The 17,544-nt window shown below is 50.2% G+C and overlaps 1 protein-coding gene across 1 annotated transcript in view; it reads right to left on the bottom strand.

The window, feature by feature from the left end:
* Positions 1–6: 6 nt before the first annotated feature.
* Positions 7–17,544, bottom strand: part of Xxylt1 (xyloside xylosyltransferase 1) — a 124,227-nt gene continuing 106,689 nt past the window's right edge. Inside the window, exon 4 of the mRNA XM_005344809.2 lies at positions 7–2,396. Coding sequence (XP_005344866.1) covers positions 2,000–2,396 — 397 coding nt within the window. The 3' untranslated portion in view covers positions 7–1,999. The remainder of the gene's footprint in view (positions 2,397–17,544) is intronic.

Consider the following 17,544-nt stretch of genomic DNA (forward strand, 5'->3'; position numbering starts at 1 on the left):
GCTGTTGTGCTCTGAGTACCTGGCTTACTGTTTTTCTTGCAGCAACAGAAGACACAGTTTTAGAAACACGTTAATTCTTGATGAAAACTTCTGCTGTCATTGTGGGTTAAGAAGAACTCCCTGGCCTTGAATCCCCCACCCTCACTGAGAAAACTGGTTTGTTAATGTGTTTAAAGCATGGTCTTCAGGAGGCTGAACTGGACAAAATACAGAATAGGCTTGTTCTTGAGTCTCCCTCTTTTCACACACACATACGAACTTCATGTTTGCACCTGTTTGTACACAAATACATACACACACATATGCAATTTAAAAAAATAAAAGGATACACATATAATCTTGTATTTTGTATTCTTTACTCACTAGTGTAAGTATTTTCTGGTACATTAATATTCCTTAAAATGATTTTTATAATATATCCCATTATATGGTTTTTGTATAATAAAAAGCTGCAGTAAACAACACAGCACAGGGCTCTTTTTTCATACATAAGTTTTAGAACGGGAATGAGCTTGTTGAAGTTTTCATGAATATTACCTAGAGCACATATAAATCCTCAAGACGATGCCCAGCACACGGCAGGCATCTAATAACCAGAAGCTATAAATAGGAAATCAAGTAGCCAGGAGAACAGACGAACTGGGCTCCAGCTGAGGGCTAGTGAAGGGGTGTGTACCACCTCACCAGGCATGAATGCAGCGGGGAGGTCTGGGCTCAGGGAGGGGTTGCTTTGTCCCCAGCAGCACCTAGATCTCCAATAGCTGGAATGAAATGGCTCTGTACTTAGAACCAAACACAGCAAGGCCACCTCACGGCCACCCCCAGGCGGGCCTTCCTTCCTTCCTTCCTTCCTTCCTTCCTTCCTTCCTTCCTTCCTTCCTTCCTTCCTTCCTTCCTGTTGGTCCTTTAGGTCCTCTGATATTGATTCCAGTCTTCATTCAGAGCCCCAGGCCCCTAGAAACTCTGATCAGAGGACAAACAACATGAACAAGTGTTCTCAAAGATTAGTTATTAGCTATTCTCACTTGGGGCGAAAGAAAATGTAAAAGTCCAGGGAATTGAAAGAAAACATGAGAACCTCACATTTCTTGTCTGAGGACATGAGCTGGACATGGGCATGGCCTGTGGAGGCTTCATGTGGGTAGCTGACTTACAGAGCCTTCACAAGCACAAATACAGAAATGGTGCACTCTTCTGGGAAGGGGGAGGGTCTGGCATGGCTCTATAGGAAAGTATGGGCCTGTCTGTTTTCCACGCCAGAGACCACAGTGAGCCCACAGGCCAGCCTTCTGCAAGCCTACCCACTTGCATTAGTGAACTGTTAGGCTGCTCCCTGGAGGAAATCTCCCTTGTTCAGGCAATTTTAGTGCATGCCTCAGCATGGCCAACCTCTGTTCTTTGATGGCAGATTTGATTCCTTAGTACAGTCAGGTCACTGGAGCAGGGGATGGATGGGAATGGGCTCTGGGATACATCGGGGAGATAGGAGCTGTGGATGCTACAATAGGGGTTATTCCGTGTCCCCTAGCTGGCCCAAGCGGCTTCACCTAAAGAGATGTGCACTTGAAGTCTGCACCAAGCAACATGGACATCTGGGAAGGAAGCACAGCCCCCTGAGAAAGGGTGTGGGACTGTGGCATTCCTTTGGAGGCTGCTTGTCAGAGCCTGACTCTCTCACTCCAGCAGCACAGCTCGGTCCTCACAAACAGAAGCCTGTCAGTCTAAAGTAAACACTTATTTGGTCTAGCAAAAGCCAGCTCTTTGAAAGGGGTTTGAGTCCATGTAGACAAGAGAATCTGTCCTTCTGTATCTTTGACCACCTACTGGAAGACATCTGTCTGTCCTTCAGGATGCCCTGAAGGGAAACAGCCCGAGCTCCAGCAGGGCTCAGTTAAACTTCTTTGGATGGCCAATGGACAGGGACTGGCCAGCTGGGAGGCCTGCAGCACCTGGATCCCCAGGCCCGGGAGCCCCAGAAGCAGAGTGGGCGAGCAGGTGCCTAGTCCTCCGGGATGGGGGTGTTGCAGTTCCCGTGGTAGATCTTGACATGGCCCTCACAGTGAAAGTACGCCTGGAAGACATCGCTGTAGCCATGGTCCCTCCACCAGGTGCACAACTGCCGGTTCCAGGTGCAGTCCAGCACATGGAAGAGCTCGGGGTGTTCCATGCCGATCATGGTGAAGAAGTCCTGGTCCCCAAGGTGGCCCCGGAAGCGGTACTTGTCTGCAAGCTGCTGTACCCATGCAGGCTCCAGCAGATGGCTGTAGAGTGGAGACTGGCGCATGGCCTCCAGGTTCAGCAGCATGACTCCACTGTTGAAGCCAGGAAGGCCCTCAGGTGGAGGGTCCCCAACTCTGGTCTTGGGGTTCTCATGGCGGAACTGCCAGAATGTGTGCCTGTGAAGGGGAGAAAAAAAATCAGTATTATCCCAGTTTGGGGTGAATGAGCTTGCCAGACCTGCTTCCTGGGTGTTCACATGACCACTTTTCCTTCCGTTTCACAGGGACAAAAGCGGAGGCATTCGGGGCCCAGCATCTGCACCACATCGCCAGTGGGCAGCACAGCAAGAGCCTGAATCCATCCCCCGCCACACCTGCTCATCCTCCAAGTGTTATGCTCCGTGAGATGACCCCTGCCCACACAGCTAGTAAGAAGCAGAGAATAAAGCTAGGTCTTTGGCTTAGAGTTCACATCCTTCAGATGACAGCAGAGTGATAGGATTCCCACCCTGTCGTTATGGTGGAGAGGAGAGGACACAAGGGGAAGAGACTCTGAATGATGGTGACGTCATAGACAGGAAACCGAGACTGAACCAGACACGTTTTCTGCTTTAGAACAAGTTTCATTCATGACCTAAGCCTAGCATTTCTGAGGGGCTGGGTAGAAGCTGGGGTCCAGAGATGATAGCTTAAGGCATATATCCACAAGTCAGGGTGAAAAACAGCTGTATGGAGCCATGTGGAAATATTGAATTTAGGAGGGGATGCCACCTCAATTTTTGTCTTTCTCTGGCAGATTCAGAAAATGACACTTCTTTTGACCTTGTATCCAAATACTTACATTTGGAGGTGGGAAATCTTCCTGTGATTAACATGTTGAGAGCTCTGGTCATTGTTTTCTAGCCTTTTTAAGTTCTTGTGTGCTACAGTGATGGGGGCATGGGGATCCCCAAACCTGTACACACAGACAAGACCCGGCAGCAGCACCTGGGATGGGCAGGGCTAGCCTGGGTCCTCAGGGTGGGGAATGCATCATGGCCACAGCAGCCTGGAAATGCATCACACTGTTCACAGGATAAAACATGCAAGTTGTTGTCAAAAGCAAACCAGAGCCCCAGCATGCAAGACCTGCAGCATGTCCACTCTCCAGTTCAAACACATGACCCCAGTAAGGGGACAAACAAGCCTTCTTTGTGGTCTCGCATGTCAGAAAGACAGCCGACAGTTTGATCTGGGGACGGGAAAAGTGTGCCCTTGGGACACTGACCAGTGAACACATAGGCTCACTGTTAGCGTCTGGTCAGGAATGGGCTGTGAGGTGAGTGGGAATCTGGTTCTGACCTGGCACCTGCCTGCTGATAACAGCCTTGGAAAGATAAGCCCCGAGAGCAAGCTGAGATGCTGAGGTCCTCCTGGCCACAGAGCCTGCCAGGATGGGACCACCAGCACATCAACACTTCATTATTTTACCTTAGCACCAAGTGGTTACTCTCAGGGTCAGGTTACAACCTAGCTACAATTCTGCTAGACAGGCCTGGGTCAACACAGTGCTCCCAGGTGAAGAAGGGACCCTCCAGGGAGTGGACGCTGCACCATCCAGGTACTGGGTTCCTCTTCCAATAGTGGGGATGGGGCATTTAGCAAGGAGGAAGAGAGAGAGCCAGAAAGGAGGGAAGAGAGCTATGGAGAGCTCATCTCTGCTCCATCCTGCCCACTGCCTCCTTCCCTCCCTTGTAGAAGACCCGGAAGAGATCAGGGGCTAGCTGGAGGAACAGGATCCTCGGGTACTTCTACCTCATGCAGGCTCCCCAGATGACAGGTCCTTGGGAAGGGTAAGGTGGCCAAGAAAGGCCTATGAAAAAGGGAAGAGTGAGTCTGTGCAGCCTTTGGTGTTGGTGGGAGCAGGAAGCCAGCCAAGGCAAGGATACTGAGTCACTACCCTGGCACTACATACACCATGGATGGTGAGGAATATTACTTTTATTGCTTTTGTTTATACTGCACTTGTTTCACTCTGTGAAGCTGTGATTCTTTGCCTGTCTGAAACACCTGATGGTCCTAATAAAGAGCTAAACAGCCAATAATAGTGAGGCAGGAGAAAGAATAGGCTGGCGGGCAGAGAGTATAAACAGAAGGAGAAATCTGGAAGAGAAGAAACAGTGAGAGAAGAAGGAGAAGAGCCCATCAGTCAGGGGCTGGCCACGCAGCCAGCCAGAGAGCAAGAGTGAGGTATACACAGAAGTAAGAATAAGAAAAAGCCCAGGGGAAAAATGTAGCCGGGGATAATTTAAGTTAAGGGAAGCTGGCTAGAAATAAGTCAAGCTAAGGCCAGACATTTCTAACCAAGAATAAGCCTCTGTGTGTGATTTATCTGGGAGCTGAGAGGTGGGCTCTTCAAAAAGACAAAAGAGCAGAAACATCCCAACAGTGGACAAGGGCTCAGGTGCATTGAAAGGGCTTTACCCTTAAGCAAGGAGTTCACAGCTGGGGCTTGGTGGCTCCTCAGATCTTCCCTTTCTGAACCAAGAGTAGCCAAAAGGAGGCCTGGCCCCTACCTTGCTAGGCTTGGGAGAGGAGACAGAACATCTCCAGGTGGAAACTCTAACCCTGGTGGCTTCTGGACTGCCATGGCCAGTGCTGTACCAGGCAGCACACAGAGGCTTTCTGTAACCAAGAGCACTTACACAGGAGCTGGTGGCGCCAGCTCTCCTCACCTGCCACAAAGGTCGGGTTAGGGGTAGATTGCATGGCCCTCTCACATTCTTCCTAGGACACTGCAGTCTTTGGTCAGCTAGGCAGGGCTTCTGATCTTTGTGGCCCGTTTATCTCTGACTGCCTCAGATTCCACAGGCTAATGTTCCGACGAGCAGCACCTGAATGGCAAACTCATTTCTGAGCCTGACCGACACTCAAGGCCAAGGAGGACATACAGCACTGGTGTCATGTGACTGGCCAGGGGGCAGACCTGAGAGCCCCCTGAACCTGGTCAGTATACATCTTTCTTCACAGGGGCTGGGGGCTGGCTTTGTATGTCCACAGATCTCCTGTAGGCATGCAGGTATGTGGCTCTGAGTCCTGATCTTCCAGAAGTTTCTCAGATCGACTGTCCATTCTCACATCTGTCCACTCTTCCCTGTGTGGCTTCGTTCAATCCCATAATCACCCGGTGCCGTAACAGCAGGATAAGGTTCTCCTCTTTGGGAATAGTTTTCAGTTGGGAAACAAGCCTTACACAGATGGTTCACTATAAACAACGAGTCCTTCCAGAAGATGGTGGAGCTTGCTGGAAAAATACAAATGAAGTCCCTTCAAGTCCTTTCTTCTGAATGGTACATTCCTGGAAGGGGCTGGGTAGAAAAAGCCAAGCCCTTGCATGGGGCACAGGAGGAAAGGAAGCAGGTGGGAGGTACATGCCTGACCTTGTTTGGAGGCCCTCGTCGGAAATGTGGGTTTGGCTGTCAACACCAGCTTGGTTTGCAGGTCAGTAACTGAGTTGACAAACTCCATATTCCCAACATGGGAGACGGCATGGGGCTAGGCAGGGCCCTCAGCTTCTCAGGTTAAGGGCCCCTGGGTATAGGTGGGCCAGTCTTCAGTAGTGGAACCAGGCTGCCTGCAAGAGAGGAGAGGGCTCCAGGGGAACAGAGATCCAGTAGATCCTGCAAGAGACCCACTTCAGAGGCCCTGATCCATTCCTGCTGGCGTCCCTGAAGGTATAGCCTCCACTGAGCCTCTCCCAGCTAGGTCCTTGAAGCTATGGCCATCCCTCAGGAGGTGTGGAGACCCCACCAAGCTGCAGGCTTCATGTCATGGCACCTGGGAGCAGATTTGTCAACCTGTGTCTACCTGCCTGGGCATCATCCCAATCCCAAGGCTTTTCTCCCACCCCTGCTGTCCTGGAGCCATGAAAACAGTGCGCAGGGTTAGGAAATGTCCATCGCTCCATCCCACAAACAACTATAGGGCACAGATGGGCTAGATTCTGGGAGAGCTGCACGGGGAGGACCTGGAAAAGGGGAAGGGCAAGCCAGGTACCACAAGGAGGTGCCAAGGGCAGCAGTGCAGGCTGGGAGGGGTGGATATATGAGAAGAGGAACAAAGAAATAGGAAAGTTCAGCAGATGCCTGGGCATGTGGGCTAAAGGTACCCAGGTGTCTGCAGAGTTCAGTCAGTGGATGGAAGAAATGGAGTCAGGAAGATGGCTGGCCTAGGAGAACCCAGCCACCTGTCCTCCACACTGAAGCCCAAGCAGCTGACACTAACTCAGGCCTTGGGGTCCTTTCTCTGCTGTAGAGCTCTCAGAGGAGCCACGGGGCCATCCAGACCTTCTAGCTGGGTCAGCAGGCCCCACAGTACCCAGTCCGGGTGTGTCTGGCTTTCCTCCCACCTCCTCTCCCCACGCAGACAGGTCTTTCTCTAGGTTTATCTCCCCATGCGGTGCCCTTCACACTCAAGCCACTGACATTAGCTCTCATCTGTTTAATTAAAGGAGCTTTACATGCTCACAGTCGTAGAGACGCAAGGTCTCAGGGCTGTTATTCTGAGTCTGAAATGTCCCTTCCAGTCTCATGTGCTTGCACCCTTGGTGCTGTTCTGGACGGCTCTGGGACCTTTAGGGTCTAAGGTCTGGAGAGAGGAAATGGGCCCCTTGGGTGGACCTTAGGGGTCAAGCCTGACAAATTTCTGGTCTGTTGAGATATAAGCAAAGCTCACGCTCCTGCTGCCTCAGATAAGGGACCACCCCATCAGGATGATTCTGTGTGCCATGTATGCTGCCACGTCTTCTCCACCACTCAACCGTGAGCCAAGAATCAATCATACTCTGAGTTGTTTCTATGGCATACTTTGTCCTAATGATGATAAAAGCAGCATGGATGGTGGCGACAGCTGGCAGAGTCCTGCGGTGGCACACAGAGTACTGTGTGGCAGAGAAGAGGGGCCCACTCTGCCCGTCATCCAAACACGCCGATCAGAACCTCAGGGCTCACCTCAGGTAGAGATCAACCTTGCTGCCACTCTCCCTGGTCCTTCCACAGCTGCAGTCTGGCACTCATCCAGGTGATGAGTCCTTGCTCCTCACCACAACCCACCACCTATCTTTCTTTCTGCTCGAGCACTAGGGCACTCTCTGCTCCTTCCCTCACCTTGGCCATTTGAGGTGGGCACAGTTCCCTCCATGAACCTTGCCTCTAGTGGCACTCTGCTCCAGTCACTGAAACAGGGCCCTCTGTGGTGGCGACATCATGATGTCACGCTTCGCCTCTGGGGCTCTCTGGAACTACCTGTTCACATTTCCTGGATCAGCAGTCTCCTGGCTCCTTTCCCGCCAAAGCTGGCCCCTTGTTGGCCTCTTCAGTGCTAAAAGCTACAGTTGGTAAGAACTGGATGCACAGGAGGTGACAGTGACCTTTGGGAGGAGTGAGTAAGGGAGACCAAGAAGCAAGACATGCTGGCCTGGAATGGAATGCCAGAGGAGGCAGTTGGCACCTTGTCATGGAGGCTACAGGGAGAACAGAAAAGCACAGAAAAGCCAGCTAAGTCAGACTGCAGAGACAGTACTGGGAAAGGATGCTGATGGGTAATGGTTAGTGAGCACTGCCTATGTACCAGGCCCTGTGCAAGCTTTTAATTGTATTCATGCTAATCTTTAAATGACTAAGCGGGGAGAGTGTTATTCTCTTGCATTTCTAGTAAGAAAAACTGAAGTACAGATAGGGGGACCAGGCTCAGGAATTTGCCAGAAAAGGGGAGGAGCCCCAGGGCATATCTAAGATGAGGAAGAGGGGCTAGATTGAGAACAGAGTTTGATGACACCAGCTTTCAAGGACCCCCAAACACTTGGCCTTGGCTGAGCACTGGCCCTGCACTGGCCCTAGCCGAAAGCCTGAATTTAGGCCAAGGGGAGGGATGTTCATCAGGCTGGAGACAGAGCCAGTGTCACCTTTGGAACTGGCTGGCTCACTGCTCCCAATGGCCCTGCAGCACTGGAGGTCACAGGAGAAGGTCCAGGAACACACGATGGGATGTTGTGGGTGTGTGTGGGAGGAATATGTAGGGCCATGTGTGGAATTTGACTTTGTGTCCCCAGTTAAACTCCTCCAGCCACACTAGCGCCCTTCACTGAAAGTTCAGATTCAAAAGCCGGAGGGTGCAGGGACTCCCTCACCCAGATGCGAGAGCACAGGCAGCATGGCCTCAGCAAAGCATGGCTTCTTAAGCCAGGAGAATGAGGGTGCCGTCCCCTTCCATCTAAGCAGACCTGCTGTCCCTGCTCACTGCACTACACATCTGTGCATGGGCTACGGTCAAGGTATCAGACAGCGGCAGCACACTGACACAGACCTGAGGCCCTCACACAAGCACAGAGCAAGCTCACTGTGGGGGACAAAGGACTAGACTCGGAGCCTGCTTTCAGAAGCACATTATAGCACAGCCCCCTTCTGAGATGCCCTGTGTGGACATGGGCTCACCTGGGACCCCATTAAAATGAAGGCTCCCACTCAGAAGCTGCATCTCTGACTAGCTCCCAGGGAATGGGTAAAAGGAGTTGGTTTTGTTTGGTTGGTTTGAGTTTGTTTGTTTCTTGCTATTGTTAGTCTTCTAAGATTCATTTATTTTTATGTGTATGATGTTTTACCTGCATATATGCCAGTATGCCATGTGTGCAATGGCCATGGAGGTCAGAAGGGGATGTCAGATCCCCTGGAACTGGAGTTACAAATGATTGTGAGCCACCACGTAGGTGCTGGGAATTGAACTCAGGTCCTCTGGAAGAGCAGCCAGCACCCTTTACCATTGAGCCATCTCTGCAGCCACCTTGGACCCTTTTAAAATTAAAAACATGTATTATTATGTATATGTGTGTGTGTCTGTCTGTGTGTGTTCTGGGGGATGTGGAGAGGAAAGAGGACAGCCCTGTGGAGTTTGTCCTCTCCTACCTTCACGTGGTTCCAGGATGGAAGTCAGGTTTTCAAGTCTTGTGGTATACACGTTAACAGGTATGCCACTGCCACTGACTGGCCCTTGTCAAGTTTGTGTAGTATATACATCACCAGTTGTGCCATCTCACTGGCCCTTGTCAAGTTAAAACTGGTTTTCTAGAGATGAAGATTATAAGAGTAGTATCAACACCGCTTTTTTTTAATTACCATAAAGTAAGTAATGTGGCAACCTGAAGTTTTTATGAATTCTATGCTAACACTTGCTGTGTCCTCTGACTCTGCTGCAGTCCTGGGTAGGAGCACCTACTAAGATGGTTCCTAAGATCCACACGCTCATGAATATGGAGCAGAGGTGAGAAGGGGTGTTACCACGTCTATCACCAGTGCACGAAGAGGTCAAGAATGCATGGTTGTAGGGGCAGTTGATCTCAGCTTGGACTTCATTCAAATCCTGGTCCTCTACATGGGGAAGGCACTTCATCCTCCATGGCCCTGGCTTCCTGGCTATACACAAGGGTGTGGAGAGGACATCATGAGGTAATGCAGGGACAGTGCTCCACGTGTCTGATGAGATCACAGAAGCACAGGAACACATCAAGTTCACTGAGTGGTGTGGCTGCCAAGCCCACACCCTGTCTGCTGTTGTCTGAGCAGGTGTGGGCTCTCATACACATCAGTAGGTGACCTTGGCCAAATCGCTGCCTGTCATAGGATCTCAATTTCCAAAACTGTTCAACAGTCTCATTAGCTGGAGGACCCTTTTGTGTTCTGAGAGCCTTGGTATTAGCCAAGCCGTGAAGCTTGTAGAGCTTCAAGGGGATGTTGTGGTCACTGAAGCCCTGCAACCATCTCTCCTTGGATGTGCCACCGAATAGAGTGTACTGTGGGTTTGGTTACTTGCTCTTGTTTCCTACCTCACTGCCACTGTCAGCAAAGCCCCCGACATGTGCAGATTTGGGTATGGTGGTCTCCCATGAAGAGCACCTTACCACATGCTGTTGTCCAGGGGTAGCACACGAGGCAGTCACTGAACAGATACACTTCTGCCTCACCCTTAGTTTTCTTTCTTAGTGTCCACATGTGCAGTGTTCAGTAAGTGTGTGTGTGGGGGGGAGCTAGCTTAGTTTTCTGCCTCCTTCCTTCTCTTACAGGTGATTTTATGAGGTAACTGACCTACCTTACCCCCCCCCCCAGTGTCACTGTCTAAGGAGATGTGCTGGGACAGGACGAATGAGCAGGAAGTATTCTCTGCCCCTGGAACCTTCTTCCTCATTCATTTTGGCATAAAACATGGAGCCCTGTGGTAGTGGCGTCTTCCCTGAAGCCACCCATTCCCAACATCACAGCCTAGTGACATCCAAGGAACTCAGTCCCCCCTCCACTAAGATATCTATAAGGCCTCTATGTGGTTTCTTCCATCTGAGGCCCTTTCCTGACCAGTTCTCAGATGTCAGGGTCATTTATGTACCCAAGTCTGTATAAGAAGAATATCATTGGCTTTTCCAGCTCAAGTGTGTGATGGTCTTAATGGTGTGACACCCATCATTAGGGGCCATCTTGGTAGCATCCCCATGTGCCCTCCTGCCACTGCACATGGTCTCCAATCTCAGGACCAGGCATGGAGGACGGGGGCAGCTGGCGATGCTGGCCTATATGGCCCTCTTCCTAGAAGGCCCAAGGCAAATATGCATGTTCTTTTTCCTGACCTTGGCTAACCTCATTTCACCCATGCTCACAGGCTTAGAGATTCTCCTTGCCTATTTCCCTACTGCTGACTTTGTAGGAAGATGCTTCTCTCTTTAAATTGCAACAAGTTCCTTGGCTCCTCATCAGCTATGTTTGCCTGACTCTATTGTTCGGGTTTTCCAGACGAGTCTCTGGAATCCCTGATGGGTCTGGGGTGCTCCTCGTGAAGGCAGAGAAGAAGCTGATGACTCTCGCAGCCTCCTCCCCGGTGTGCCAGTGAGTGTCTGAACTGCAGAGTGCACGGGAGGAGAAGGGATGTGGCCTGGACTCACCCAGAACAGACAACAGGAATGTGAGTAAATGCAAAATGTGGAATTAAAAACCCAGATCAAAGCTGGCATTAGAACTAGATACTAGCTCAAGCCACTGCCCAAGCAAGGTAATTCTTCAAAAACACCATGTGCTCCTGGACTTGACCCTCCCAGCCTTTCTTTTGGAACTCACTACTTGGGTAGACCTCTCCTCATGGGACTCAGCTGCTCCTTATCTTCCTCCCTATACAGTTCAGGACTGCTGACCAAGGAGGCAGTGCCACAATCTGGTCACATCCACATCATCTGGGAGTGTGAGCAGCATCGAGGCTGCACCCCCCAGCTCCTCCCTCATCCACCCCACAGAATTCAGAGCCATCTGGCTGGGGAGGGTATGCACTAGAAGGGCACAGTTCTCCTCATTAGCTGCTGCTTCTCTGAGGTCTCCACCAGAGGGAAAAGCAGGAAGAAATCTAGGCTGGGCTATGGACACACCTTGGAAAAGAAGCAGAAAAGATAAAAAAGCCAACAACATTTCCAGTACAGCCAGGCCAGGCCCCACTGGGTCCCATACCACCAGCAGACCCTGCCTGTCTACGCTGCTGAAAACCATAGGGATAGCCCTGAGCCAGCCAGTGTCCTCTACACTCTCCTCCCTGGCCTCTTACTAACCTCCCAGAGATCCCTGGTCCTTGCCCAAGGCCAACAGATGCCTGCCTCATACAAAGGACTCATACAGTTATGCCAGGCCTCCTTGCCTCTCTTGTTCAGACCAAGGGCTAACAGGAAGGAGCCTGACTCAGCCCCCATCTTATATACAGGTGGGCACCTGTGGGATCTTGGAAAATCTCTGCTGAGTCAGCCCTCTGTCCCATGTTCACAGTCCTCTACAGAAGGACAGAGGTTTCACTGAGAGTCTCTGACAGCCATGAGTCTCACCTCCCTGGATCTGGGGGTTTACAGTCCCTGCAGAGGACAATTCTTCCCATCTGCAGGCCATCCTTCCTCAGCCCTGCCATCTGTTCCACCCAGGAAAGAATGAAGCCTGCGTGGTAGGGGCCCTCGGCAAGCTGAGAAGCCATTCTGACTATAAAGTGTTTCTTCTTCCTCACGTTCCCCAAGGACTCAGCTCAAGTCCCTGGCATAGCTCTGTGTGCTCAGCAAGCTCCCTGGGCCTCTCCCTCAATCCCAGGTCCTCTTACATAAGAGGTACTCGGATTTCAGTGTGCCTATGAAATGTGTGTCTGGGGAATAGGCTGAAATGCAGATGGGATCTGCAGTGTTGACAAAAGTGTGTCACATGGCCACACTTCTGCATAATGGAAGGAGCAGAGAGTGAACCAGAGGAAGCATGTTCTGCCTCAGCTCCCTGAGAACTACATATTCTGTCACCGAAGGGCTGAGGGCTGTGTGAGGGATATAGGACCGATACCCAGGGACACCTACAAGGGAAACCTCTCTTCCTTTAGCTTCAGTTTTCTCCCTAGTAGAGGAGAAATTGTAAGGCATTGAAAACTGGGGAAGGAGGTGAAGTATCACATGAATACCTGGTACACAGCTGGAAGATGGTTTCCTTCCTGCCTTCATTGGCTAGCACCGGGTGAAACACAGAGCCAGTGGTCAGAGCGGGAAAGGCCCAATGCCCTGGCTGCTGGACTCTGAGCATGAAGTGTGCTGTTGGGGGTGGGTAAGTACTCAAGTGCCCTTGGTACCAATATGCTGAAGCACACGTTAGACCACTGCCAACTCTTGGGAAAAAGCAGAGGTCGTGGCACCCAGGTGTGGCATCTTTCACTGAAGAGACACTGGGTGCCCACCGAGTCTGGTTTACAGGGCAGGTCAGTGGTCCAACAGAAACAAGCCATTGAAAGGCACATACTCAGCTTTGGCAGGAAAAGAATGCTTGGACAAAGTCCTCCCCCGTACCTTTCCTGGGGTACAGGAACTCAAGCAGCTTCAGAGAAGGCCTTGTTCACTGTCAGGGAGTGGCCAGGGCCCAACAAAGTGCAGCACAGAATCGGGTGGATGGAGAGCCTTTCATCTTATGTTCCTAGTACCACATGGTTCCCTACAGGCCCCTGTCCTCAGCTGAGGTCCACAAGCCACTGTGAGACCTTAAGTTCCTTCAGCATGCCTGAGCCTGGTGTGTGGGGCACACTGCCCTCAACTGAAGTCGACCCCCGTTAGCTCTACCACAGCCCACTCAGGCACAAGATAGTCATCAGTATCTACGGACCTGTTTCCCAGAGTTGTGGACACCAACAGGAAACTGGCAGCCGCAGCTTGTGTAATTAGCATGGAATGTTCTGAGGAAGGCAAGGACACGTGGGGGAGAGACAAGTCCTCCAACACGCTCTCTGTGGAAACGGTTGTTTTTTCCTCCTTTTAGGAGACTGAAATAACAAACGGAGAGAAACCAGTCATCCTGCACAGCTTCACATGTAGGAAGTGGGCCTGCAGCAGGTGCAGAGGCTCGTGTCTGGGAAACAGCTGGCCAGGCTCCCTGTGTCCGCCATCACTCAGGCAGCTAACCACAGAAACACGGGCGTTGCATCAGAGACCATCACAGTGCCATGCAATATGAGATCGGATGGGCTCTGCAGTCATGCCCAGGCGCAGCCATTTTGCTGAAGTGAAATATACTGTGGGCAGGAGTCATGCACAAGCCCCTTCCCCAGGCCACTGAGCCAAGCCGCAGCCAGGCGAGGCAGAACCCAATGTTATAATTGCATCTGAAGTCTTCCTCAGTGTACATGTCTTTAGAAAAAGTTGCTTTTAAGTGTAGCTTTGGTAAATATTTGACATTTTCTTTCTTGCTGGGTATAAACAGGAAAGTTTCTCTAGTCTCACTTAAAGTAAAGGAGACAGACTATCAGATACAGGAATGAAAGTTTGGGGAGGATTTCAGATGATGACAGTGAAAGATTCCTATCCCCCCTCCCCCACCAGGTCATGCTGCAGGCCATCGTTCTTGGCAATGAATGGCCACACTGTCCGTGCCCTAATCTGTAGACCTCTGATGACCACAGGGCCAGGGCTGGATTACATCTCCTGGACCTCCTGTCTATGCACCTAGCACAGGGTCTTGTCTCCAGCATGGGAGTAGTAACTGCACTGTGTTTTCACTGCCGGGCAAACAGGCAGTGTGACCTGGTCAAGAGGCGGGTGCTTGCTGTTCTTCTACCCTGACGTCACCATGATGCCATGCTCCTCACTTTCTGAAGACCTGATCCCAGCTGCTGAGCCCAGGACTGAGAAGCCTGGCCACGTGGCCACGCCCTGTTCCCCCAGGCTCCTCTGCTCCCCGGCACTCTCGCTCATGCTCCGTCCACACTCAGGTCCCTGATGGCTCTGCATATGCCACCCTCACCAAGGCCTGGGCTGCTGTGCCCTCCTCCCTCCCTCAGTTCAGAGGTCAACCCCTTTGTGGTGTTTCTAAGGGTCCCAAATGCCTCTCTGTCCTATTACATTGTCAGATCGACGGTGTCTTTCTACCCCCAAATGAATCATTGCTGCCTAGCCTAGTGCAAACAGTGACGGGCAAACTTGCCTTTCCCAAGAGAGTCAATGGCCAGGACTTGGGCAGTGTCTGTGAGGAGTCTGGAACAGTCCCAGGAGCACCTCGGCTTTGGTACCACAGCAGCATATGGCAGTGAGGCTGTGACTAGGAAGCTCCATGCTGTCTACAGAGTCTGCTGGGCCACTGCCAGAGCCACCCAGGCCTGGCCACACACCATCACACTGTACAGCTTCCGCCCAATCAGTTCACAGTCCAGAAATAACACAGGGCCCCACAGGCACCTCCATTAACCTCCCAGGTCACATGGAAAAACAGGCTGATGAGCACCTCCGGGTAACACCACAGGAAACCAGCAAAACATCCCCTGCTACAAAACCTGCCTGTCCTATGGCTTGTTTTTTCTAGAAATGTATACAATTTCTATGTGCTTTACGTAAATATTTAAAAACATTAATTAGTCTCAGAGACATTCTTTGTAAACGATACATTTCAGTGAAATCTGAGTAAAGTATGGTGGTTAGAAATGTATCTCTGATTCGCATGTTTTCTGAACAGAAATGAGAACATCTGGCCCTTTACTAAGTTAAATATATGAAATTGGGATACCGCAACAGTTAGCATTGATTTTTAAAACTGTGTTTAATGTATACAGTGTGATGTTTTGTATACATGTAAATGATTACCAGTCACACGAATCAATGCCTCTCATCTCAATTACTTATTCATTTTTTATTTTATGCATGTGTGTGCATTCTTCTGTGTATGCATTCTTCTGTGTATGCATGTTGTGCGTGTGTGAAGGATATCTAAGCTATACTCTTTTAGCAAAAACCCTTACTACAACACAGCAGTATTAACTTCAGTCCTCTTGGTACACATCAGACCTGTAGACTTCTCCATCCCACACGTTCTCTACCTCTCCTTACCCTCAGAGCTATGCGGCCTCATCTGTCACTTCACCTCCACCATGCACCCATCTCTGTGGACCAAACTCTCAGTTTTTGCTTTTAAGATCCTACGTATAAGTGAGATGGAGCTGTTTTCCTTCCTGTGCCTGGATGCCATCCCTTAGCATGAGGGCCTTCAGTGCACTCATGCTGTGGCAACAGCAGAACATCCTCTTTTGAAGGATACTCCGCTGTACATTGACCACACTTTCTGTATCCACACATCCATCTGCAGATACTCCAGCTGTTTCCACATCTGGCCACAGCGAACAGTGATGCAGTGAATGTGGACAGCGGGCTTCTTTACAACACAGATTTCCTTTCTTTTGCGTGCACACACCCAGGAGCATTCTGGTAGTTCATTTTCAGTTTCTCTGGAGATTGCCGTGTCCTGCTTTCCTTACTGACTCTTCTGGTCTACATCCCACCAGCAGTGGACGGGGTTTCCTTTTCTCCACAGCTTGACCCATGTTTCTCTCTTCTTCCTGGCAGTGACCCTGGAGTGTGGGTGAGAAGGGTTGCTTTCTGATTTGTCTGATTGGTAACATCTGTGACCTGAAATGGTTCCACGGTCCTCCCAGCTCCCCTGACAGGAGGCTGGCTCATGGCAGTGCCGTGGAGGAGGGCAGGAGAGAGAGGGATGTCCTACATGGAAAAGCTCTCAGACTGGGATTTGGGGACACTGGGCTGGGCCTAGTTTCCACATCAGACGGCTTTACTTGGCAGTGAAAGAGGAGTGCAGAAACATACCTGCACCCACTGTCCAGTGGAGAGTGTTTCTGGATCCTTCCGAAGCTACATGGGCTTAGTCCTATATACTCAGAGCCTAGAAGGAACTTAAAAGTAAGGCTGTAAGTGGTGGCTACTTGTTCGTTTCCCAGGCGCTCAGACAGACCCCAAATAATCACACAGAAACTATATTATTACAACACTGTTTGGCCTATTAGCTCACTCTTCTTATTGGCTAGCTCTTATATCTTAAATTAACCCATTTCTCTCATTTTATATTTTATCATGAGGCTCGTGATTTACTAGCAAGGTTCCCGTGTGTATGTCTCCTGTGGCGGCTACGTGGCGTCTCCCTGACTCCACCTACTCTCTCCTCCTCTAGCTGCTTGGAATTCCCACCTTGACCTAGTCTACATTGCAATAGGAATAGGCCCAAAACAGCTTCTTTATTAACCAATGGCATTCACAGCATACAGAGGGGAATCCCACATTATAAGGAAAGGCAGGAACTAAACTTAAAACAACAACACTTCAAAAAAAAAACAACAACACTTCTTGCTTTTTTTCCCCCCTGAGACAGGGTTTCTCTGTAGCTTTGGAGCCTGTCCTGGAACTAGTTCTTGTAAACCTGGCTGGCTTCGAACTCACAGAGATCTGCCTGCCTCTGCCTCCCGAGTGCTGGGATTAAGGGTGTGCACCACCACTGCCTGGCTTGTTTTTTGCCTTTTAAGAACTGTTGATTATGCTGTGCTTCTGCCTTGACTCAAGAAGAGGAGGAAGAGGCCACATTCAGTGCCACCTGTAAAACTCATCAGGACAGGCAGCTGGAGAGAACTGCATCTCAGGACTTGGGCAACTTAAAAAAAGTGGAAGAAAGCAGTGACATTCTATCAGGTGACCAACACAAATGGTGTCCTCAAACAGCACACAATAGAACTGTCCCCAGACTACTAAAAGTCAAGAGCTGTCCCTAGACTATCTCGATTCTAATGGTGGACAGACCTAACATAATCCTCCCTCAGAGTCTTATGTTCTATGTTCATATGTGATCATATGTTCTAAACACTCAATAATTAAATCTGTTACTTGAATGTGTTAATTTTCCTATAAAGTTTATCTGCTACTGGTATTTGCTTTTTATACATTATTATATTATTTCTATTATAGTGATTGGTCCCTTTTCTCAATACT

This window comes from Microtus ochrogaster, chromosome 2 (genome assembly GCF_000317375.1).
Source record: "Microtus ochrogaster isolate Prairie Vole_2 chromosome 2, MicOch1.0, whole genome shotgun sequence".
NCBI lineage: Eukaryota > Metazoa > Chordata > Mammalia > Rodentia > Cricetidae > Microtus > Microtus ochrogaster.